Source organism: Pantherophis guttatus, chromosome 10, assembly GCF_059756535.1.
Source record: "Pantherophis guttatus breed Tessera chromosome 10, ASM5975653v1, whole genome shotgun sequence".
NCBI classification, from domain to species: Eukaryota; Metazoa; Chordata; class Lepidosauria; order Squamata; family Colubridae; genus Pantherophis; species Pantherophis guttatus.
In genome coordinates, this window is record NC_142072.1 from 352,515 (window position 1) to 375,309 (window position 22,795).

At 57.1% G+C, this 22,795-nt stretch overlaps 2 protein-coding genes across 9 annotated transcripts; both read right to left on the reverse strand.

Annotated features, from left to right (window-relative positions):
* Nucleotides 1-268: 268 nt before the first annotated feature.
* Nucleotides 269-12,150, reverse strand: NUMBL (NUMB like endocytic adaptor protein). 6 transcript variants are annotated; one of them, XM_087876175.1, is made up of 11 exons: nucleotides 11,867-12,018; nucleotides 7,696-7,873; nucleotides 7,220-7,342; nucleotides 6,379-6,522; nucleotides 5,976-6,050; nucleotides 4,567-4,641; nucleotides 4,145-4,285; nucleotides 3,587-3,791; nucleotides 2,809-3,090; nucleotides 2,457-2,585; nucleotides 269-2,346 (listed from the first exon to the last, which is right to left on the reverse strand). In XM_087876175.1, the coding sequence occupies exons 4-11, from the start codon at nucleotides 6,502-6,504 to the stop codon at nucleotides 1,748-1,750; spliced, it is 1,632 nt and encodes a 543-aa protein (XP_087732301.1). In that variant the 5' UTR covers nucleotides 6,505-6,522; nucleotides 7,220-7,342; nucleotides 7,696-7,873; nucleotides 11,867-12,018; the 3' UTR covers nucleotides 269-1,747. The 6 variants fall into 6 exon arrangements, with proteins under 6 accessions (XP_087732301.1, XP_087732302.1, XP_034294188.2 ...); XM_087876176.1 differs by lacking the exon at nucleotides 7,696-7,873 and having other exon boundaries at nucleotides 11,867-12,150; XM_034438297.3 differs by lacking the exons at nucleotides 7,220-7,342; nucleotides 7,696-7,873 and having other exon boundaries at nucleotides 11,867-12,033.
* Nucleotides 12,151-17,005: 4,855 nt separating this feature from the next.
* Nucleotides 17,006-22,494, reverse strand: COQ8B (coenzyme Q8B). 3 transcript variants are annotated; one of them, XM_034438342.3, is made up of 13 exons: nucleotides 22,231-22,494; nucleotides 22,088-22,154; nucleotides 21,699-21,776; nucleotides 21,431-21,529; nucleotides 21,083-21,168; nucleotides 20,712-20,852; nucleotides 20,520-20,601; nucleotides 20,168-20,261; nucleotides 19,837-19,978; nucleotides 19,634-19,741; nucleotides 19,467-19,532; nucleotides 19,124-19,210; nucleotides 17,006-18,956 (listed from the first exon to the last, which is right to left on the reverse strand). In XM_034438342.3, exons 1-13 carry the CDS (start codon nucleotides 22,477-22,479, stop codon nucleotides 18,630-18,632), a joined length of 1,626 nt encoding a protein of 541 aa, XP_034294233.3. In that variant the 5' UTR covers nucleotides 22,480-22,494; the 3' UTR covers nucleotides 17,006-18,629. The 3 variants fall into 3 exon arrangements, with proteins under 3 accessions (XP_034294233.3, XP_060549734.2, XP_087732306.1); XM_060693751.2 differs by lacking the exon at nucleotides 21,431-21,529; XM_087876180.1 differs by lacking the exon at nucleotides 22,088-22,154 and having other exon boundaries at nucleotides 22,231-22,438.
* Between the last annotated feature and the right edge of the window lie 301 nt (nucleotides 22,495-22,795).

Sequence of the window (22,795 nt, forward strand, 5' to 3'; positions counted from 1 at the left end):
GCCGCCACCCTCAGTTGGCAGCAGAATGTCCTGGCACACCAATCCAGAAAATTGGTCATGGCGGCACCAAAACCCCGGGTGTGTGGTCTGCAGGCACCACCGCTTGACCTTCCTGGTTCACCAGACAGGACTGCAGAGGCTGCAAAAGGCTCCAAGCCAAGAAGCCCCTCCCCACATCGGTTTCTTGTGCTGAGAGGCTCCCGGTGTCCCACCTCTGCCCCCTCCAACCCCCCCCCTCCATAAGAGATACAAGCTTTGCACTGGGATATTATATTACTGGCTCTGTTATTTATTATATAATACAAATAGGTGGGATTCTTTAATACAAAAAGCTTCAAAATAAGATAAAAAATAACACCCCCACCCCCGACATTTTTGGAACTCTCCAGGCAGCCTGGTCAGGAGAGGCCTTGTTCCTCAACTTCTGTCTTCTCTGCTCGCCCAAGGTGAGGGGGTGGGGGAGAAGCAAGGGCAATTCTGCTTTTGGAGGGGGGGGGCTGAGGAGGCCAAGGAGCCTTGTGGGAGGGGCTGCTGCCTTTGAGCCAGGCAGCTGCTTTCAAGAGCCTGCCTGAAGCTGGCTGTCCCACTGGAAAAGGAACACCCTCCCCCAAGTTCTCCTTCAGCTGCCCCTTCAAGATCACCCCTGGGCTGCCTTGTGGGAAAACGCTCAGCCTTATTGTTCCTGAACAGTGACCCTGAGGTCCTCCAGGAAATAAATTCTTCCCAAGCCTTTACATCTCGGAGGGATTCTTCCCCACCTCCCACTCCCCATGCTTGGATTACTGAGGTGAAGCCAGGGGAGCCTCTCAAGGCCAGGCATCACCCTGAAATGTACGGGAATGTCCTGTCCCCCCCCACTCCTGCTGCGATTTGAGCACTAGTACCCTGCCAGACCCAACATTGGGAATATGTAAAAACAAGATTAACCTGAAGAATTTTTCTCCATCCAAGCCAAAACTGAGAGGAGGGGGGCACCTCTTCTGCAATAACCATTCCACCAAGCCCCCCCCATTAAGTTTTGGAGAGGAAAGCCAGTTCCTCCCTTTGCCCCCCCTCTCCAGGAACAAAAAGATCATGGATCTCCCATTAATCCAATCTCTTGCTCCTGGGGGAGGGTTTGTAGTACCCTAACTCTAATCCTGTTTGTGGTCCCCCACGTGCACCACATATCACAACCTAAGCCTGATGAAGGGTCCCTCCGCCTCTGGAGAGAAAGGAGCCTCCTTCGTAGCTTCAGGCCAAACCACAGGCAGCTTTGGGGGGGGGAGTAGAGGCACCCAGAGCCTCCCCAGCAGCTCCACAAATATGTCCCCCCCTTTTGGGAAGAGGAGAGGACAGCTGCCCAGGGAGGAGGGGCCTGCCATGCACAGAGTGGGGCACCCCAAAGAAAAATGGACGCTGTTACTGACAAAGACGGAGACACTCTGGTGCTGCTTCTGCACAAAGGAGGGGGTAGAGAGCAGAGCCCCCCCCCCATCTGTCCCCTGCTCTCTGGAGGTTGTGGCAGGCCTGGAAGGCCTCTTGCTTACCCTGGTTTCCAACTGGCCACCCGTTCTCGGCCTGGGCGGGAGAGGAACTGGTTTTTCAGCAGCTCCTGCGTGGCTCCCCACATCTCTTGGGGGCAGCTCTCCCGGTCCCCACTGGCTGCTTTTTGAAGTGCTGCTCCCAGCCAGCTCTCCCCACCCGAAGATTTAGACAAGCTGGCCTAGCAAGATGGGGTGCTAAGGGGGAACCTTAAAAATCGGGATCACAATTCTATTTCAAAGGTTTTCTGCCGGTCACCAGAAAAGGGGTTGGAGGCAGCAGTGGGAGCCTTGGACTCTAGGGCAGCCCACTGGGCTTCAAAGGGGTCAGGGGGCTCGGGGTGGGGGGCAGAAATCCCTGGGGGGTTTTGCTCGGAGGGCCAGACAGTCCCATTGGCTTTGAGCCGAGGGGGGTCCAGGAGGGCCTGAGGGAAGGGGCTGGCCTTGACTCCCAAATTTGTAACAGGACCCTGTGTGGCAGAGCAGAAGGCATTGGTCACCATTTGGGAGGGCGTGATGCCCACCACGGGCACACTGGGGATGGCAGGGAAGGGCAATGCAGGCACGTAGGCAGTGCCCACAGGCACATAGGTGGGGGGCATGTGGGGAGATGCAAAGATGCCTGTGGGGAGGGGGGCTGCCTCATAGCTCAGAGGAAAGCTGGGCAGAAGCGGGGGGGTGGCCAAGGGCACCTGCTGGTGCTGTTGAGCCTTGGCAGCCTTGGCAACCTCTTCCAGCCAGCGCTCTGCCTCCGAGGGGGTCCTCTTGTGTCCTGGCTGGAACAGGGAGTTGGCCTGGGGGTCGTTCCATGAGGAAGGGGATCCTGAGAAGAGGGCAATACAAAGGTCAAGCAGTGGCCTTCCCAAACAGGCCTCCAAAGTTCCACTCACCCACCCACCCCCAGCACAGGGAAAGTGGGCCTTCTGGCTGTACCTGTGCTGCCCCCTTCCACAGGCATGAGGGTTGCAGGGGGTTCTCCAGCTGGCTGGGCGAGCGAAGTGTCAATCTGAGTGCAGAGAGCCGAGATGCCATCCGAGTCCCTGCTGGAGGCTGCCTCCGCCTCTAAGACAGGCAGAAGAGAGGGAGGGAGAAGTCCCACTTTCAATGCAGCTGGTTGCTTGGGGCATCTGTTTCCCTCCCCCCCCCGTTTTCCTTCTGCCCCTTTCTCCCCTGGACCGGACAGCCCCTATGGCCTCCCTCCTGCCACTAGCTCCTGCCTCCCTCCCTGGCACCGAGTGCCAGGCCCCGGAAATGGCCTCTGCCCCTGGCAGGCAGCCCGCCTCACCTGCACTGCTGTCTGCATGGCCCTTGCGCTGCAGGGTGGAGGGCAGCTCGTTGAGGCGGAGGGAGAGCTGCCTCTTGAAGGGGGAGTTCTGGCTCAGGGTGGGGAACCCTCGGAAGGAGCCTTGCCGCACCAGCTGCTCCAGGGGGGCGTGGCGGCGCGGGATGGCGTGCGCCCCCCCTGCCTCTGTCTTCTCCTCTGGGGAAGTGGCCCCCTGAGGAGGGGAGGCGCTGCCGGGTTGGGCAGGGGCTGGGATTGGGGCTGAGGGGGTGGCAGCTGCTTCCACTGCAAAAGAGGAAACAAACCGGGGCTCTTGTGGTGCTGCTCCCCCAAAGCCCCTGCTGTACATTGGAGTGCCCCCAGCAGCCGGTCAAGCCCCTCCCCCCTCCTTGTCCCCCGCGGGGGAGCAAAGCTTGGCCCAGGGGGAGGTCAGGGTGCCGAGTCTCTCGGAATGGCTTCTGTCCTCCTTGGAAAGTCATCATGTCAACCCTTACAAATACAGTTTGATCCCGGCTTGTTCCCGGCACATGGAGAGTAAAGAGACCCCAATTGTAGAGTTCAGGGAACACAAGAGAGCAGCTCCCTTCGCCTGACATCCGAGGGGAGCAGTAGAGCAGAAGGAGAATCAGACTGGCTCGCCCCCCGAAGTAGTCCCCACCTCTCTAGACAGAGACCCGGCATCCACAGTCAGCGGTCTTTCCATATCTTTCAATGGGGCAGCCCCAGCACAAGGCTTGCAGCCCGGGATGCCAGCTCACGCGAATGCCCCGGTGCCCCCTACCTTTTTTCTTATCCTGGGGGGGCCGTGCTCCAGAGGGGCGGGAGGTGGGGGCCGGGGGACCAGGTAGTCGGAAGGAACCCTCCCGGGCAAAGCTGGTGCGGCTGGCATCGAAGGAGGCAGTCACCCCACATTCTTTTTCACGCTTCTGCTTGCGCTCCAGGCAGGCAGCAAAGGCGCAGCCTACGGCGTGGCTCAAGCGCTCCCCCTGGCATAGAGGGGCAAAACGAGTGAACATGGGGTTCTGATGGGGGGTGGGGAAGGATCTGGCAAACAGGGTGTGCCCTTCCCTTCCTGGGTCTGGAAAGATGACCAAAGAGCCAGAGAGGGACAGAAGGGTGACTCCAGAATGGGCCAGTCTGCCTCAGTTTCCCTTGTTGACTGACAAGTCAGCGTTTCGAAAGAGCCCTACAATCCACCAGACCTTCTCAGATCCACGAGGGGCTTGCAGGGCATCCTGGCCATCCACTAGGCAAGGGGCAGCTTCTCCTCCGGGGCAGAGGGCCGGGAGGAGAAGCAGACTGTCCAGCCCTTGTGGCAGGGAGGAAACCCAGCACTCACCGAGTCCTTCAGGGCCAGGAAGCCGTGGCAGATCCAGCGCCGGGTGGTGCCATCCCGGCAAATGTAGGAAAAGGCCTTGTCAAAATTGCGATCCGGAGCACAAAAGGAAACCTTCTCGATGGTCTGGTCCACGATCAGGTCCTGGGGTGGGGGGAGCAGTCTGCACATGCTCTGGACACTTTCATCATTGTAGCTTGCACCCAGATCAGGAAGGACATCCCCCCACTCCCACCTTGCCATGAGCAACTGCTTTGCTTTGGCTCAAGGGGGGAGGAAGTGAGGGGAGGGGGGCATGGCCTCCTGCCATGCCCCTCCCACTTAATTGGAGCCCAGCTGTGGTCAAGGTCAGCAATTTCTGGGCACTGAGAAGGTGAGACACCCTCGGACTGGCACGCTGCCCTTCCCCACTGCCAGATGCCTACCTTGGTCTTGTCATCCACCACGCGCAGCCCATCAGCTGAAACCCACAGCACGGACTTCACAGATTTGCGGCCGCTCTGTGGAGGCCACAGAGAAGGACCACATCAGCAGGGGCCACTAAGGGCAGGCCTGGGCCCACCTCCCAAGCCCTCTTGCCCCCAGGCGCTCTCCTTCTCCAAACTCCTCTGGGCAGAAACAGGCCCACTGAGGGCGAGGGGGGGGGAGAGCAGAAGAGAAGCCTGCAGGTCATTTTGCTTTCCTTGGCACCGGGGTGGGGGCCACTGAATTTTGTGCCAAATGCCCAAATGTTCAGTTCCTGGGTGGATGGGGTCTGTGTCAGGGAATTCTCACTTCACATGGATGAATCGCACCAAGCCTTGTGCCTGCAAACTTGCTCCCCCAGTCCAAGCCAGGGGGTGGGAGTGTCTTGTGATGGTAGAAGTGAAGAGAGGAGACTCCTGGATGAAGAGCAAGCAATCAAAGTGCCCCTTGCAACCTGTGCCTCGGATTAATTAGCTAAATTATTCAAAAGACTAAAAGGCCTTCTTAGTCAGGCCTCTCTATTTTTGTTGGCAAATTATTTATAAACACTGCAGTTTGCAGTGGAAACATTTCCATCCCTCCCCCCCAGGGGAAAAACGCTCTTTGCCTTCTGGGAGATTCAGGGGCCGAGATGTGCAGCCCCTCCCCACCCAAAGGGTGCCCGCCCACCCCCTCTGCAAAACAATGGTTTTATATAAAAGCTTGCGTACATCAAATTATTTTTCACTAATCAATGCCTCGGCTTCCTCTGCTGGAATTCATACAAATGGCAGCTTCACAGAGTAAAGCATAAATTCTGCCTGCTCTTTTTGAGTCTTGTGATTTGAAGATAATCCTTAAAACTCATCAATAATTATTTTAAAAAGTTTTAGAAGGAGCAACTTTGTTTTGTAGTGTACTGCGATGGCACGACACACTTAACCATTGCACTTACACAACATGCTGAGATTGCCAAAGGTCAGCCTTAACAAACATGTTGTGGGAATTCAGATCCCTGGGTGAGTAACTGGCTTCACGGATGGAGTGAAGACAAATCCCGGCAATATTTTGTGCAAAGTTGCTGATGAGTCACCCAAGGACCAAAGAGGTGTTTTTGGACGCAACCCCCCCACATCCGGCCAGGAAGTCCCACTGGGCACTGAGGGGGTCCAGCATCAACTATGATTCTGTATGGCCAATAAGACCCTGCGGCCATCTGGGCCCCCCACTAGGAAAGGCCGAATTAAGAAAAAGTCAAAGAAGAAAGCTGCAAACTGGACTTAAGCCCCCTGGACTCCCACTGCTCAGAGCCCGGAATGTGTGCGCAGCCTCCGGTCTGGCCAGAGCTCTCCTTGGGCATCAGCCCCCTCCTCACCAGCTGGACCCTCACCGCTTTCAGCTTCTTCACTGCCTCTTCGCACACCTGCATCCCTCGGGACTCCTCCACTTCCACGTAGCCCAGGTACTGCAGGGAGGGAGAGAGGGAGGGAGGGAAGGGATGCAGTCAGCAAACAGGACCTGATCTTTGTGCCATGGAAGTGAAAGAGCAGCAGGAGCCACGTCGTGGAGTTGCCCAGGATGCCCAAATCTGACCACCCGCACTGGTGGGCGAAGCACAAATCGAGGGGACCCAGCTCAACCCCAATCACCAGAGCCCTGGGGCTGCAAGACAAATAAAGGGGCCCCCTACCCCCCACAGCCCTCCCACAAGGGTTGGAGCTACTGCCAGGGCTTTAATAGGGTTGTGGAAAGGCGCTGGGGCCAGCCCAAGAAGGAAAGGGGCAGCTACTCACCCGCACCGGGAAACTGCAGCGCCCCTTACGCACCGCCTCTTCATCGGCCTGCCACTGGTGGGGGCGGCTGGCCTCGGGCACGTAGGATGGTTTCTTGCGGCGGAGACTCTGCCGCAGTTTGTTCATTGCTCACCCCTGCCGGGCCTGAGGTGGGAGAGGGCAGGTGAGCCCAGCTGCCCTCCAGGGAAGGAGCCACGCAGAGCCCTGGCAGGCAGGCCCAGGCTTCAGTGAGACTCTCCTTCCGGCACCCAGGACAGTCGGCCTCTGACCAGCATCACCCTGGACTGCCCAGGAAACCCCAAGCCAGCCTTTCCTCATCAGGATGTCAGAAATGGGGACATATTCTTTGGCTGGGGGGAGGGGCGGAGATGCTCCAAGTTCACCCTGAGCTGGTGGCTAAGGTCCTTGGGCAGCCCCCTCCCCCGGGCCTCCCACCGGATGTCTTTAAGCCCTAATAGAAGATGCTCTTCCCAGGAAAAGGGGCCCCGGGGCATCGGCTCCCCACGGATGCACCCCTGCCAGGGACGGGCAGAGCCTAACCTTGGGCTCTGCTCCTTTGGCTTCCTGAGGCACAGCCCAGCCAGCCCTTGCCAGGTGAGGTGGGAGTAGAGTTCACCTGCTGAGTGGAGACTTTCCCCCTTTTCCTCTCAGGCTCCTCAGAGGGCTGCAGCCTCCTGGGAACTCAGGACCAAAGGAAGCTTCTGGCATTGCAAGATCTCTCCTCTGTCACCTCCCAGCCCATTCGGGGGGCGGGGGGGTCGTAAACCCCCAGCCCTTTTTGTCCCTATTTTCTCCTGCTTTAGCCCTACTTCAATCTCTGGATCCCACCAGAAAGACTTGCCTTGGCTTGGACCACCACACCTCATCCCCATCAAATAAGGTGTGGGGGAGGCAGAGAGTCTTCTCCCATTCCATTTTGGAGCCGTTGCATGCGGTGGGGGTGGGGTGGGCTCTCAGTCACGCTCTGATAATGCAAAAGATGCAAAGAGCTGAACAGTCCCCTGCCGCCTTCTCCTGTCTCCTGGAAACAGCGGCCGGTCTCAGAGGCGGCATCCTGGCCCCTTCAGAAGGGGGCCCCTTAGTTTGCATGCTGCTTCATTGGCACCCCAATGTTGGGGGGCAGGTAGAACCCCATCTCTGTCCCCCTCTGTCCCCCCTGTGTTCCCCCACAGCTCCCTGCCAGTGTCGCTGTCTTTAAAACCTGCAGTGAAGGGCGAAAAGCCCCCCTCGTGCGGCTTCCTTGAGCCCTGGACTCTGCTTAAAGCCAATCTGGCTGGGCAGATGTAATCGAGGGCTGAGGGGACGGCCTCGTTTCACCTTTGCAAACTCTTCCAGTCTACAGGAAAGTTTCTGCCGAAATCCAGCAGGCGTCCCTCAGCTCACAGATGGTCCAGTCCATTAAAGGGACTCTGCCCCACAGTGCAGACCAAGCCCGGTCTCTTTTGTGCAGAGCGTGTGCCCCACACAATGGCCACAAAGCGAAGCCCCTGGAACGCTGGGGAGACACACAAAGGGGCCCAGACGTAGACATGGTTAGGGGATGTGTGTCTGTGGGGAGGGGGATGAGGTCTTGTTTAAAGATGGCCTTTTAACAAAGTCAAGCTTCTCCACGCAACAGCTGCCTGGAGCTGGTGGGAACAATAGGGCAACATGGAGGGGCCCCCACGTCAGGCGAGCAGCTGCCCCTGAATGGCTTGGGGGAGCCCTCAACAGCTGTGTGTGTCCCGGCCCTCCTCCCCCTTCCTCATCGAGCGCACCAGCTGCACCGGAGCTAGGCAAACATTTGGCCAAGAGAGTTTTCTCAGCTGCCACCAGAATGCCCCCCCCGGCCACTGGCGGCCTGGCACACCCAAGCGGCTGAAGGGTTTGCAGGCCCTGATGGGGGGCAGATGGGACTCATTCCCAGGCGAACGAAGGAGGGCAGGAGAGGGAGCAGCCTAGAAAAGAGAGAGAGATTCTCCCTGGTGATCAGGACCAGGGCAGAAGGATCCAGGGAGTCTGGGGATCTCTTGGAGGAAGCGGAGTCAGGGAACTTCGGCAATCCTGCCCTTGGCAGCTCATCTTAGCAGTGCAGAAAAGCGTGCAAAGCAGGCCAAGCCTCGAGGAGGGAGAAACAGGAGGGGCCCTTTCCCCAGCCTGCCTGCTGCTTGTCCTCACCCAGGAGAGCTTATGGCCTCCTGCACCAGAGAACAGCCTGTTTGTATGTGAGGGTGGGATGGGGTGGGGCTGGATAAGCTCTATGCACCTTCTGATCAAAACAGGCCCCTGATAGCTTCTGTTGTGCTTCCTGGCTGGGCCAGGGAAGAAGGTGGCCAGGCGCAAGGGGGGGTGGACACCTCAGAACAGTCAGACCCTCCCTCTCCCTCCCCTCTGGGGCTGGCAGGCCCTGAGAGAGGCAGGCGCAGCACCTCCGAATGCAAAGCTGACTACATTTGCACAACCTGCTTCCTGAGTCATTCTGTTTTTAAGGTTTGGTCAACTATTGAACCCCACTGATTAAATGGGGGTGCTTGCACAAGACAGTACCCCCCCCCAAAGAAACAAGGTGAGCTTGGCCTTGTGTGCAAGTGCAGCTGTCAGGCCGTGAGCCAACCTGCTTGTGCTGGGGTCCATGTGCAGAAGCTGCCTCACCAGGAGAGACGGGCCCTCCTTTCCATCACTCCCCTCCAGCCCTTTCGCAAACCCCAGGGTAGTGCCCAGCTCAGGGCAGTAGTGGCACAGGGCAGGATGGCTGGACTTTAGTTACCCAGCTACACACAGAGCTGTCTGTGTGAAACTGCATGTCATTTTTGGGTGTTATGAGAACACTAAAAATAGGTGGGCGCACCCCCCCCCCCGGCCTCCTTGTCTCTTAGCCAGTCCACAGCATTGCTTGCTGCTTTCCCCAAGAGGAGCCGAGGGAAGATGCAATCTTCTCCAGGCCATCCTGGGTGGGCGCCCCCATTTGTCTGGGGCTCGCTCTGGAACCCCACCCCCATCATGTTATAACTTTGGCAGTGTGGAGAGCGCAAGTGTGACCTAGATCAACAGGTCTCCCACATAGGGCATGGGGGTTTCCAGAGAAATAGTGGGCTTCCCCCCCCCCATTCCAGCCGGCCCTGTCCTGGCCTACTCAGGCCTCCTGGTCAGCGTTCTTCTCTCCCTCCCAGGATTTCACTCAGTTGCAGCTGGGAAAAGGTTGTCCAGCAGGGAAGGCTTTTGGGTCACCCGGGCTCCCTCTGGGAAAACTCTGGAAGGACCTGGCAGACCAGCCGGAGCCCATCCCTTTGGCCCGAGAGATGCCAGGAGGACTGGGAAGACCCAAGGTGGACCCGTTCCTGTGGGCTGCCAATGCACTGGCCTTTCCATGGTGGAATTGCAGGCCAAACTGTTCCTGGCAAGAGAGCCCGCCTGGCGGGTCTGCAGTGTCAGGAATGAAAAAGGATCCCAAAGATGCCGCCGGCCCCTCTGGCTGCCACCTCCTCAGGCCAAGACCCAGAGACGGCATCCCAGTGTGCAGAAGCTCCCTGCCTGGGCTAGCCCAGGGAGGTCCTGAGGCTGAGGATATGCAATGAGCAGGTGTCCTCTGAGCAATAGGCAGAGTGCAGACAGCATTTCTTCCCCAAGGATGACCCTCACCCCTGGCCGCTATATGGATCCCAACCCAACTGGAGCTCTAACAGCTTTCCCCATCCTCCACTCACTACAGATGATGGGAGCAGCACCTTTTGGGGGATGACGACAGAGAAACAACTCCTCTGCCTGTGTACCCCCCAAAGAGATGCCCCCCGTGGGAGGGAGGTGCCCTTCATCGGAACCACCAGAGCTTTGCTGGGGAAGGGAATCTGAACAAATCTCCCTGCTGGGGCCAGCACAAGAACGCTCTGGAATCTTTTCTTGTACAGGGAGGGTTTTTCTGGAGTGGTGGCCCCGTCCAATGCCTGGGACCCTCTTCCTGAACTCTAGATCTACTCACCCTCCTCCTTCCCAGGAAATTATGGGTGTTGGGGGGGCTATGCTACCTGGCTTTCTCCATGGCTTTTTTCCAAAATGGGGTTCCCCAATGTTCACCTGAAAAGGCCCTCATTCATCCTGCACCCCGGATGTTGGTCAGTCCCTGACGCAGCCTCATTTCTTCTAAGGCTGACCACAAGTGAGCCCGCCAGGGAGACCCCCCCCAAGCCTGGTTTGAACATGCGACGGAGCTTTCTGTCAGCCCCACCCAGGAAAAGAGTCTCCTGGAGGGAAGGAAGCAGACCAGGCAGACTTCCTAAGCAGCTTAAAATAGCTGAGGCAGCCAGGCCATGGGGAGGCAAATGGGGCGTTCGCAGGCTGAGTCCTGTGGGAGGCAGCAGCTTCCCAGGAGAGGAGATGGAGGGAGAAGTGGGGACTTGTCTCAAGCCAGGAAAACTTGAGCCATTCTCTTCCTGGAGCTGAGCAGGCCCCTTTGCCTAGAACTGGGGCTTGGTAGGTGGAGGGGCTGGAGGTAGCCCACACCATGCAAACTCTGGGAGATAGGGGGGCCAGTGAAGGTGGGGGCTAAACCTGCAGCCCACCCAGCCTCTCTGTGTCAAGGCTGCTCTCCAAAAGGGTCGTTGTGGGGAAGCACATCACAGAATGTATTAAGGGTGCAGATCAGCATAATTCATGGAGCCCATTCTCTGAGTAGGTCCAAGGGACTGGCTCAGACAGGAAATCACCCCCCCCTCCAAAAGAATTCGGGAGAGAAACCATCTCCCATAAACCATCCAGAACAGAGAAAACGAAGACTCCTCCCCTGATTCTCCCCACTTCAAGAGACCTTGCTTGGTAGCCTCATCTTCAGGCTTTGCCCTCTGTGACCCACCCCCCAATTTCTTGCAAACTTCCACATACACACACAGCGCCGTTCCTGGAAATTCCCAGTAATGCAGCAAAAGCAGCATCCTAAGCTGCACCCCCAAAACCTCGCTAGCCGGGCGGGGAACTCACTAGCCCCTCTCAGAAAGGGGGGCAGGGAAGGTAGGGCGAAAAGTTTCCCGCAAGCCCGTTTGGCAAGTTAGGTGCCGGGTCTGGGGGTTGCTCCATCGCACCCCCTCGGGTGCGGGTGGAGAAGGATGGCGGGCGCCGGAACCGGAGCGCTGGGTGGGGCAGCCAGTGCCGGAGCTTCCCGGCCAGCCTGAGGTGTGGCGGGGCGAGAGGGGGGGGGGCGGATCGGATAGGCCGCCCCCGCCTCGCAAGGATGGAAAGCCGGTCCTTCCCGGCGCGCCTGGGCGGAGGCGCGGGGGCGTCGGGATGCGATCCCTGCCCCCTCCCCGCGACCCTCTTTGGGCAACCCGGAAAGGGTTGCTCTCTGTGGAAGGCAGCGAAGGGCGGGGAGGGCTCCTGGGCCGGGGGTTCCTCTCTGTGAGAAGCGCGCCTCGGAGCCCTCGCGCCCGACAGGATGCGGCCGGGGAACGGGGCTCGGGGGGCCGTCAAGGCGGAGAGAGACCCTTCCCCGGCGGTCCCCGCAAGCGGGCAGCGTCCTCACCTGGATGTGGTAGCGGCGATCCTCCTCCCGGCTCGGCATCCAAGGGGAGCGAGCGAGGAAGGGCCCGATGCCGCCCCTGCTGCTCCGTCCGCCCGCGGACCCCGCTTCGTCTCTGCCGCCGCCGCCGCCGCCGCCGCACGCACGCGCCTCCCCCTCCCTCCCTCCGAGGACAGACTCCAGCCCGCCTGGCCACGCCCCGGGCCCGGAGGATGCAAGACAGACCGCGCCCCCTCCTCGCTCCTCGGCCCGGCCCGGCTCCTGCTGTCGGTGGGTGCCCGGGCGTTGGAGGGCGCCTCCCTGCCTGAAAGAAAGCGGCGCCTTTCCGAAGCCGGCGGCACTTTGTACATGCTTGCCGCTCCTCTTCCTTCCCGCGAGAACCAACGATGCTGCCTCATCTAACTGCGAGAGCCAAGAAATAGCCAGGCCGGCTGATAGACCGACATCCTGCCGCCTGGGAGGAAAAGCCAGCCGGCGCTACCGAGAAGAGGCAGCGGGGAGGCGCCGTTGTCCTGGGGCGAGGGAAGGGGATCAGTCTGCGTGCAGGAGCCCCCTCTGCGCCTTCCCGAGTGTTCAAGGGGCCGGCACAGAGCACGTGCTGGGTCGGTGGGTGGGTGGAGCGCTCCGGAGTCTGGGTATTACAAGCGGAGTCTCCACTCTGGGGAAGATGCTGCTGACGGGCTAGGAGAGCAGGATGTGGGACTTCGGGGATCTCAGGGGCGCTTATGATCTGCATCTATGGGTCGAGGAGATTGCTCCCCTCCCCCAGGCAGGGATCTAGGGCTCCCTCCGTTCTCAGAGCACAGAGGAGAGCAACGGTTAACAACTCTCCCCTTTCATACACCCTTGCAGTGGAAAAATCCCACCCCCCGTGGTGATTTCTTTTCCGGGAAAGGAGGCTTCGATGAAATCCAGCTGGCAGCGCCTAATGGGCTGGGCAGGGAGGAGCCGGGCCGCCTCTACAAGGAAAACCAGAAGGCAGGGCAAGCCAGGCTTCCAAGGGGCTTCAAGGAGGACCCAGAAAGTACCTCCTTCTCTAACCTTGGGGCAGGGGCTCTGCTTCGCCAGCAAGGAAGCACTCCCCTCCCAGCGGGCATTGGGTCAGGAGGAAACATGCTGGGAAAACCAGCTGGTGAAAACACAAAAGGGCAAAGGAACCAGGAATTGAACCTGGAAGCCAGGTGGAGCCCACAAGGCCAGATCACTGCCAGAGAGAAATTGTGGAGGACATCCTTGCCCACTGGACTTCAGAAGAAACTCCGACTCGTTCCTCAGTCCCTAGAAGGAAGGAGTTGCTTTCAAGGGGGCCATTCTACCTGCAGATCTGACCAAAATAACTCACCCCATCCCCATCCCCACTCCTCCTTTCCCGGAGAAGGAAGTTGAGGCGGCTACCGCTTCAGGGCACCCTGGAAGGCATGGATGATCAAAACCCAGTTCTGTCAGAGGTGGGGTATTGATGCTGCCCAATTGTACCTCTTGAGCCAGGATATCTGCTGCCACCAAGGTCTTGTCCCAGGGCTTGGAGGCTGGGAGGGAACTTGAGCTCAATTCGGAGATGATTAGCTGTGGGTGTTGGACCAACTTTTGTTCTGAACTGGGTACTTCCCACTCTGGGGACCTTCATAGACCGGCAGCTCCTTCTTGAGAGGCAGCTGTGCCATCCATTCACTGAATGCACCCATTGCTGGAGCGGGTGATCCTTCAGACTGTCACTCATACATCAATCACCTTGCATTTAGACAGTTGTAATGTCTTCTGTTTTGAAGGGCACTTCAGCTGGTTCAGAATGTTGTTGCCCTGGCATTCCCAGGCCTGCCTGCATCACACAACAGCTCCATAAGCTGTAATGGTTACCTGGAGGCGTCCTGGCATTATGCCCCCTCTCTGGCCTTATTCAAAGGGGCCCAGAAAAGCTTCCTTGGGCTACACTGGGCAACAGGACCCTTTCAGGGATGAACGGTTTGCAAGAATGGTATCTCTTATTGTTCAAAACTCTGGATTTGTATTGTATTTTTTATATTTATATCCTCTCAGAGCCATGATGTATTGGGCAGAAAGAAAAAAACCCTTTGTAGGCCCTCTTTTGGGCAAGATGTATGAGTTGCTGCCTTTGGAAAATGCCTCTAGCAGAAATGGTGCTATAGGAACAATAACAGATGAAAAGTTTAGAGAGTGGGCATCCCACAGAACAGCCTGTTTCTTAAATCCTAAATCCAGGAGTCAGGCTTACCCAGCGGGGAACGGGGAGGATTAACAAGCTGGAAAGGAAGAGCCTCCAGGAATTGCTGAGGGGAGGGGGATGTGGCGGTGCAGCGCAAGGGCTCTTAGACATCTCCCATAAAAAGCACGCATTTCAGCTGTTAAACTGATGAATAAGAATTGATTGAACAAAATACAAGATACACAGATGCTAGTGATTAGTCTTGAATTAAGGTAATACAAGTTGGAAACGATGACTATTATGAAATATACTGAGATTTAAACTGAAAGAGCAGGATGGAAAAATGATATAAAACAGATAATTATATTACAGTTAAAATGTGTGGGATGGATACCAACTAGATAAGAGTTTGAGACTCGGTGGAAATACGTTGGAAATTAATTCAAAATGCTGGAAACAGCCAAACAAATAGGAGGAGAATTGGAGGAGACTATGCTGGTAATCAGCCAAACAATGGAGGGAGTCAAGGAGGAGACTATGCTGGAAATCAGCCCATAAAATACTGGAAACAGCCAAACAAATTGGAGGAGAGTTGGAGGAGATTGAGGAACTATTCTAAAATCAACTAAATAGTTGGTGTTTTGGAGGGGATCAAGCTGAGAATTAATCAAATAGAACAAGCTGGAACATAGTTAAATATTAGAGGAAGATATAGTGGAAAATATATTAGAAATTGGAGTAAATAAAATATGCCTTTGAGAGAAATCTGTGTAATATGTAAACTGGGAGAAAAAAAAAACTAAGGTAAACTGATTTGAGGATAAGGGTCAAAGGATTAAAATTAGATAAAATGTTGTTTTATAAAATATAATAAAAATGGAGTGGTATTGAATTGAAACTAAGAATAAATGGTGATAAAATTGTAAGGTAAACACTTAACAAGAGGTTAGAATATTGTAAAAAATATTTTGACATGACTTGTATAAGATATAAGGTAAAGAAGAATAAAGAGGTTTAGAATTCTTATGCAGATGTAAAAATGAGTGAAAGTGAATTTGAAACTAATTTTGGATAGATATAATGGATTTATATAGATGAAAATGTTAAATTTGAGGTAAAATTGGTTTTTTCTTAAATTTTGAATTTCTTTTTTATCTTTTTTTTCCTTTTTTTGTTTATTTATAAAAGATGAAATTGTGAATTGAGCTTGTGAAAGGAATGTAAGTATGGTAACCATCTATGACCGGATCGAGATTTTTGCTCTTGAAAGTTATGTTTTTATGTTTAAATTTGAAAAAATAAATAAAAAATATTTACCAAAAAAAAAAAAAAAAAAAAAGGCTGGAAAGGAAGAGCCTCCAGGAATTGCTGAGGGGAGGGGGATGTGGCGGTGCAGCGCAAGGGCTCTTAGACATCTCCCATAAAAAGCACGCATTTCAGCTTTCTTAAAAGAGAGGCTTGGAGCTCCAAGCAGATACTCAGGAGGAAAATTAACAGTAAAAATAGTGAGGTCTTGGCACTTTATGTGTTGTGTAATCTCTCCACGCACCCACCCACTTGCAACCTCCCTCTGAAGTTGTGCAGAAGACCAGCCCACTGAACGGGCCAAAACAGACACCTGGGAGACCCCGCCCAGGCTGTGAAAAGCCCAGAGAGAAAAAGCCCAACAAAGGTTTCATGGAGTCTTTGCCCAGAATGTCTTTTGAAGTACCTTACGGCCATTAAGGAGCTTCAGAAGGCTGGGCAGTCAAGGATGGCCTTTCCGTCATGAGGGTTAATGGATGCTGGCTTCAAACCCTCAGCAAACAGCCATCGGCTTCCTTGGAAGCAGCAATTTGGCGCAGTTTGATCTGTGAGGCTCCTTTAAGGAGCAAGGCAGGGTGAAAACTGGATTTGCCCATCAAGCTATGGTTTGACTGTCGTTTATTGAATAAGCTAAGATTTGCACACTGCAAGGCTAACCATGGTTACAAATCAAGATAGCGTGCACAAAGCTCAGCTAAACTTAGGCCAAGCAACCTCTTTGCCAGCACCACTTATCCTTGCCTACTGTCTCCCCTAAACTTCTTGGATGCCAGGAAGTGCACAGGGCCAGTACAGAGAATACCAAAGTGCTCATAATTTGGGGAGGGGGATCACTCAGGCCAGTGATAGAGAGGGGCAGATTCTGCCCCTCTGGCCACATAGCCCCCCTCAGGAAAGGCCCAAGGCTGCCTGACCCAGAAGAGGCTTAGATGCCTCCAAGGCTGAGCAAGTGAAGAGGCAGCCAGGGCCAAGGCTCCAATTGCTCCCCCTCCCCAAACCTGCCACTTGGAGGGGGGCCAGAATGCTCACTGCTGTATCTACCCCTGCCTTGCCCCAATGTGTTCCCCATCGATCTGCCTTGTTTGCGGCAGGGCTTTGCTGCCAGCCCATTAAGCGATCAGTGGTGGGGGTGGGGTGAGCCAGGCCCTTCCAGATTCCATGCAATGGAAGCCACAGGTGGTTCCAGGAAGAGGGATGCCACCTCCAACACCCCCTCCCCCCGTCAAGCCTCCTCAAACATAGTGGGCAGTCCCCCCTTGGCCAGCCTGCTCCCCCTTATAAGCAGGAAGTTTCCAGGGAGCGGAAACCCCCCAGGAGGCTATTTTTGCCCCCAGAAAATCCCCCGTCGACTTTCAAGTCCATCTTGCCTTCCCAAAAAAGCCTGAGCAGAAACCCCACCCACATTCCTGGCTTGTCAGGGCCCTACAACCCAGGTTAAAGCAGCTGGCATATGTAGCAATAAGCCATCACTCCCAACCAACTTGGGACCCCCGAGAAATCTTGCTCTGCACTGCTGATCCTGGAAGCCACAGCTGCGACGGCTGTGCTAACCAGTGTGTGCGCAGGTTGCTTAAAACTTCCCAGAAGGGGTTTTGCGCTTCAGAGGCTTCATTCCAAGAAAGCTCTTCTCGTCCTCACAAGCAATTTCCAGGATGAAAACACAATCGGAAGAGTTTTCTCCAGGAACAAATAATTGATTTATGCTGAATTGACATTGAAATGGAACCGGGTTGAATTCTATATTTAGTTCTGAAATGGACTTTTTAAAGGTTACAAAACTTGGCAAATGAACATGGACACCGACGGCAAGATCCATCTCTCATGCAAGAACCAAACTATGCATCAATTTCCTCTTTGCAAGAGTAGCAATCGGCTCCTGGCCCAGCAGAAACGGAGGCAGCAAAGTCAGCTTACTGGTCCAAACTGTGGCTCCCCCTGGGCTGACTTCATGATGCCAGAGCCCCCAGTGGGCAAATGCCACCTGGCTGCTTGAACTGAAAAGGACGGAGCCCGGCAACACCTGGAGAAGTCCCACTCCTCTCCCAAGGCCCCAAGCGTGCTTCTGAGAGGCCCCACCCCCCCGCCCCTGCCTCCAAGTGCTGGACACACAAAACAGTGGATCTGGCCACGTAGAAGGCGAAAGCACCCCAGATGATGCCAGGGGATCTGCTTTCCACGCTGGCAGTCTAGTGCTGACTGGGTAGGGGAAGGCATGGAGGGAAATGAACAACTGCTGTGGGCCTCCCTGCCAGGCAACAGTTGCTCCCCAAAGTTCAGAGCAGGGAGGCCAAGAGGAGCCGGGGGCCCTCCCCAATCAACCATCAGCCCCTACTTCCTCTCCCGAGGCCCTGCAGGCCCAGAGAGCAGCTGCCTTCCCAGCACCAGCATGGGCGTGTGGGAACGTTCCCCTGGGCCACTCTGGACCTGCCTCTCAGCTTAAAACCCTTGGGGAGGGATGTCAGAGATTTCTCCCCCCTTCTCACTGCTCTTCGTGATACTCAGAACCAAGGGCTCAAAAAAGGAGAAAGGCGCAGAAAGGCTGGGCCCCCCGTGGAGGAGCCTTGGGGTGGCTCAGCCCCACTTGATCTACAGCCACCGAGATGGTCAGTTGTCTTTATTCTGGCTCCTGGCCAGCCTTCCACAAACCCAGAGGTCAAGTAGCCACCACAAAAGGTATTGAGAGACAAACCGGCAGGAAGGGAAAGGGCTGTAATCGAAGGCAAGGTGGCTCCTTCCCTCCCCCTCCATTGAGAGTTGGGGGCCTGGTCAGCCAGTCCCTGGTGCTCCTGCAGGGGAGCCATCAGCACCTCTGGCAGGGCAGCCTGGACACCCTGCTCTGCTCTCCTGTAGAGTTCCTCCAGAATGTGGTCCGTGCTGGCTGGGGATGATGGGAGTGATATCCCAACTCATCGAGAGAGCAGTTGTTTATCCAGAGCTGTGTAATGGGACACCCGGACAAGCAACTGACAGCTGAGTGCAGCCTGAGTCACAAAAGGTCCGGCCATTTTCTCTTCCCTTTGGAGCCCAGGAGTCAGTTTCCTTTTCCCTGTGGGGCAACTGACAGACCCGCAGCCCTCTATGCTTCCCACAGAAATGCAGCAGAGAGAAGGCAGGCTTTGCTTTCGGCCCCTGCAGCCCAAGCAGCAGGATTTCCTGGGGGAGGAAGGCTGGGGACGGGAGACCGACCCCCTTCTCTTCACTCCTTACAGAGAGCTAATCTCTCCGAAGACCCTGCAGACACAGTGGGCTACCTGAGTGCCAAAGCAGCCGTGACCAAGTGGATGTGGGCCGAGACCCTCACCCCAGCCTAGAAGGGGTCTCCCCCTGCTCCACTGCCAAATGGGCGGCATGTTCCCGGCTTGTGTACTGGCTGTAGGCCTCTTCGAACATCTCCCGGCAGGGCACGGTGGCAGCGAGACGGGCACAGAGGAGGAAGGCACCAGCCATCTTGCGGTGCAGGGAGTAGCTCTCCTCTGGGGGTGGGCACAGACGGTGCTTCAGCATCAAGGGGATCAGGTCCTGGATGCAGCGGGTTGTGTCCTGGCCGCTGAAGTCAAAGGGCCCCGGGCCCGAGAAGACCGTGCCCAGGAGCATCACTGCGTCCAGGTGGGCCTCCTCAAAGACCTGGAAGGGGGGCCAGCTGCAGTCAGCGGTGCAACCTCCCTGCCTTCCCAAAGGGGCAAGGCAGGCAAGCGAGCTCCTCTGGCTCATGGAGGGGGAACAACTGCTACCGTCTCTGCCCCCCAAAAGCACTTTTAAAGCCAGGCCTCCCTTCCCACTGCCCAACTCGCCTGGCTTTCAAATCCAGTCAGGAATCCCAGGTCCTTTGATTTCTGAAGCACTTTCTCTCTGTCGCCATCGGCAGCGGCTCTCACCACCTGGACGCAGAGAACAGCCTTCAGACCTTCCCTGCTCCTCTCCTTCCTCCCCTGGCCCACCTCCAGCACCTGCACCTAACGTGCCAATGGGGCAAGCCAGCCCACAGTGGGGCTCCTTACCCACCTGCTCCATGAAGGGAGAGAAGGGAACCTGGGGGTGTGGTGAAGGGGGGCCTCCAGGGAGGGGCCTGCCCTGCTTCCCTCCCCGAGGCTGCCACAATCGCCCGGCTGGCCTGGGCAGAAACTCGGGACTTGCCTCAATGTAGTGGTCAGTGAACTCCTTGCGAAAATCCCGGCTAGCTCCGAAGTCCAGCAGGGTGACCTGCAAGGAAGGCAGTGCTGAGGACCACAGCAACAACAGTCTTCCCCCCACAGAAGGGCTGCCTCTTCCCACAGCCCGTCTGGAATCGAGGGAAGGCCCACCTTACGTCTCTCCATGTCATAGAAGAAGTTTGCCCAGTTTGGGTCCGTCTGCATGAACCGGAATTCGAAGAGCTCCCGGAGGCAAAGACGTAGGATCTGCGAGCAGATCTGGGGGAAGAGAGGCAGCTGGTGGGTCACGGGCAGGAGGGTCCACGAGGGGAGACTTCGCCGCTCTGATGAAAATCCTGCCCAGCAGCCCTTACCTCGTTGCGAGCCTCCTGGCCCAATTCCTGGCACTGGTCCAGCGGGATTCCCCCCACCAGCTCCATAGACAGCACTCGCTTGGTGGACAGCTCGTCCACCACCTCTGGCACCTCAAAGAAAGGGTCGCCTTCCAGAAGCTGCCTGGCGAAAGAGAGCCCTGTTGGGACCCCTGCTTGAGCCCTTCCCCCAAGCCCCTTCCTGGGCAATGAGCCTCTGAGGCCCAAGAGGCCAGCAGGGACAGCATATGGGGGAAACCCCATGCAAGAGCCAGTGGTTAACTGCGTGTCACGAGGCCACTGGCCCAAAGGCTCCCACCCGGCCACAGCCTACCTGAACCTCTTGGTGCTGGCGGCTTCCCGCTCATAGTCGCATTCCTTCTCCAGCTCCTTCTGCAGGACTTGCAGGGTGTTGTCTGCAAACAGACCTGGCGAAGGAAGAGCGGAGGGCTGCCCAACTTCACCTTCTGCCCTTCCCAGTGCCCACCCCCTTCTGGCTCCTCACAGATGGCGAGCGCCTTCCTCGCAGGGGCACGAGGCTCACAGCCCAGCAGCCACATTTTTAGGGTCACGGATGTGGACAAGACCACAGCTGAGCTTCTGGGAGCTCTTCCTCCTCCCAAGACTCAGCTCATGCCAGTTAGAAGCCCGAGAAATGTATCCCACGCTACACCTTTTTCCCTTACCTGCTGGGAACATTGTGCTCATCCTGAGTACCGACAGGAGGTTGTCCACATCGCTCCGGATGCTCTGGGCAATTCCAGGGTACTGCAAGGACAAGGGTTGGAGGTCAAGGTGGTGTTAGAAGTGGGGCAGGACAGGGCACCCCACGATGGTTCCCACCTCTTCCCCTCCTGGGCTCTTTCCACGGTCCTTACCTGGATCTTCATTGCCACCTCCATCCCATCCTTCAGCACTCCCAGGTGCACCTGCCCCACAGAGGCAGCAGCAAAAGGCATTTCATTGAAGGAGGCCACCCGCTCACGCCAGTCAGTGCCCAGTTCTTCGGACAGCACCCCCTGGAAGGGGAGGATCCCACAGAGCAGAGTTTTTTTGGGGTGGGGTGGAGTTTGAAGGTCAACCAGCCAGCAAACAGCTACATCGATGGCTGCCCAGGCAGACCCTCCTCTGCAGAGTCTGAAGCCACCAGATTCTAGCTGCCACTGCCCTCCATCCTGTCCACCACTTGGAACTTTCCAAGGGCTTAAAACTGACCACCACCATTCCCGACTCCACATCAGCAACACACCATCATCTGCGAGGGTGGCATGAAATCTGCACTTTGCCGGACACGCTCAAAGACCTGCTGCAACTGGGGGCTGAGGAAGTAGTTGTCTGTGGGGAGAGCGGAGGGTTACTGGGGGGCTGGTCCCCATAAAACCCACCTGCCACAAAGTTTGCAACAGATGGCAAGTAATATAGTTTGCTAAATATGGAGCGACAGGAAAGCAGAAAGCATTCAGTGCTTGGCTACTGAATTTGGGCTGCAACCCCACCCCCTATCCCATATGAGAGATATCTGTCAGAGACGTGCGAATGGGAGGCTGGTCCAGCTGAGATGCAGCTGCTCCAGGGAGCAAAGAAGCCCCATCCCCACCTTGGATGCTTAACATCTGGCCGATCTTGAGAGCTGCCCCTCGCATCTTGCACAGTGTGTGGACAATCCGCTCCGCGTTGGCTTCTGAAACGCTGCTCTCTGCGGGGAGGCAAGCACTGCGGAGCCAAACTCACCAGGGTGGGCTCTTTCCCCGCAAAGGGGGCCTGCATGGGCACTGGGTTGCTGCAGGCTCTGGTCCAATCAGAGTCACTCTCCCCTCCCCCCCCAAAGCCCCAGGAGCAGCGAGGACCCAGGCGGCCTCTCTTACCGGTGGCGCTTCGGTCCCCCCGGAGGGAATTCCTCACCGCTTCAACCAAGGCCCCGAAGCCCAGCCCCATGGCCAGTCCTGCAAGGGGAGGAGCGGGCAAGGCCTTCAGCCTGCGAGGGGAGCGGCCGGCACCCAGATCGCCGCAAAGGCAGCTCAGCGCAGGAGGCGGAGGGAGCCCCGAACCGGGCTCCGTCGGGAGGCTCGCTGCCCCAAACGGCCTTCCGCAACCCCCCTCCGGGCATCGCGGCAGACGATCCGCGGGAGGGTCGGGGCGGAGGCTCAGCAGCGCCGGGGAGCTCGAGGCTGCGGCGGCCACCGTCTCCAGAGGGGAAGCAGCAGCAGCAGCCGCGGGAGAAGCCGCCCCTCCCTCCCCCCCCCGCCCCGCTCACCTCCGACGGCGGCCAGCCGCCCGACGCGCGTGACAGGCACCTTCCGCTCCCGGGCGCGCTCGTTCAGCTGCGGACAAAGCAAGTCAGGCGCCGCCTCGACCGGGGCCCCGTCCGGCAGACGCCCCGCCCGGGAAGGGGCTCACCTGGGGCCTGGCCTTGGCCGCTCCCGCGCTCTTCCGCGGCCGGGCCTCCCGGGCCCTGCGCACCTCCTCCGCGCTCAGCCCGCGCAGCCACGCCGACCGGTGCAGCGCCGCCCAGGCGGGGGAGAGCCGCGCGGGCCCGTCCGGCGCCCCGAGTCCACGCGGCCGGGGAAGGAGAGGAGCGCCGCCGCGGACCAACGCCCGCCCCGCCCCGCTCACCGGCCGCCCCGCCGCGCGCCCCCGCCACCACATCGCCCCGGTATGGCTTCCGGTAGGAAGTGGCCGCCTCCGGTGCGCCACTTCCGGCCGCGCCCAATCCCGCCTTTCCCGCCTGGCGCCCGACGGCAGGCTGCCCCGCGGTCCTAGCGCTCGTTTCCCGACGGCTGAGATATCTGATTGTGAATGTATTAACAGCGGCTAGGATTGTGTTTGCTAAAAATTGGAAAAATGAGAAAATACCGACGCAGGATGAAGTTATTAAGAAAATAATGGAATGTGCTGAAATCAGCAAATTGACATTTGAAATTAGAGGACAAGAAGATAAACAATACTATAAGATATGGGACCT

What these genes read in the sequence shown, in the direction of transcription:
- NUMBL (XM_087876176.1), bottom strand. Translation starts at nt 6,504, where the DNA reads ATGAACAAACTGCGGCAGAGTCTCCGCCGCAAGAAACCATCCTACGTG. An exon ending in TGGTGGATGACAAGACCAAG is followed by an intron (nt 4,286 to 4,566) that starts GTAGGCATCTGG and finishes CCCCCACCCCAG; the next exon opens with GACCTGATCGTGGACCAGAC. An exon ending in CCCCCAGGATAAGAAAAAAG is followed by an intron (nt 3,091 to 3,586) that starts GTAGGGGGCACC and finishes CCTCTTTTGCAG; the next exon opens with TGGAAGCAGCTGCCACCCCC.
- COQ8B (XM_034438342.3), bottom strand. Translation starts at nt 22,479, where the DNA reads ATGTGGTGGCGGGGGCGCGCGGCGGGGCGGCCGGTGAGCGGGGCGGGG. An exon ending in GCGGCTGGCCGCCGTCGGAG is followed by an intron (nt 21,777 to 22,087) that starts GTGAGCGGGGCG and finishes CTCCCCTTGCAG; the next exon opens with GACTGGCCATGGGGCTGGGC. An exon ending in TGACTGGATTTGAAAGCCAG is followed by an intron (nt 18,957 to 19,123) that starts GCGAGTTGGGCA and finishes CCCCCCTTCCAG; the next exon opens with GTCTTTGAGGAGGCCCACCT.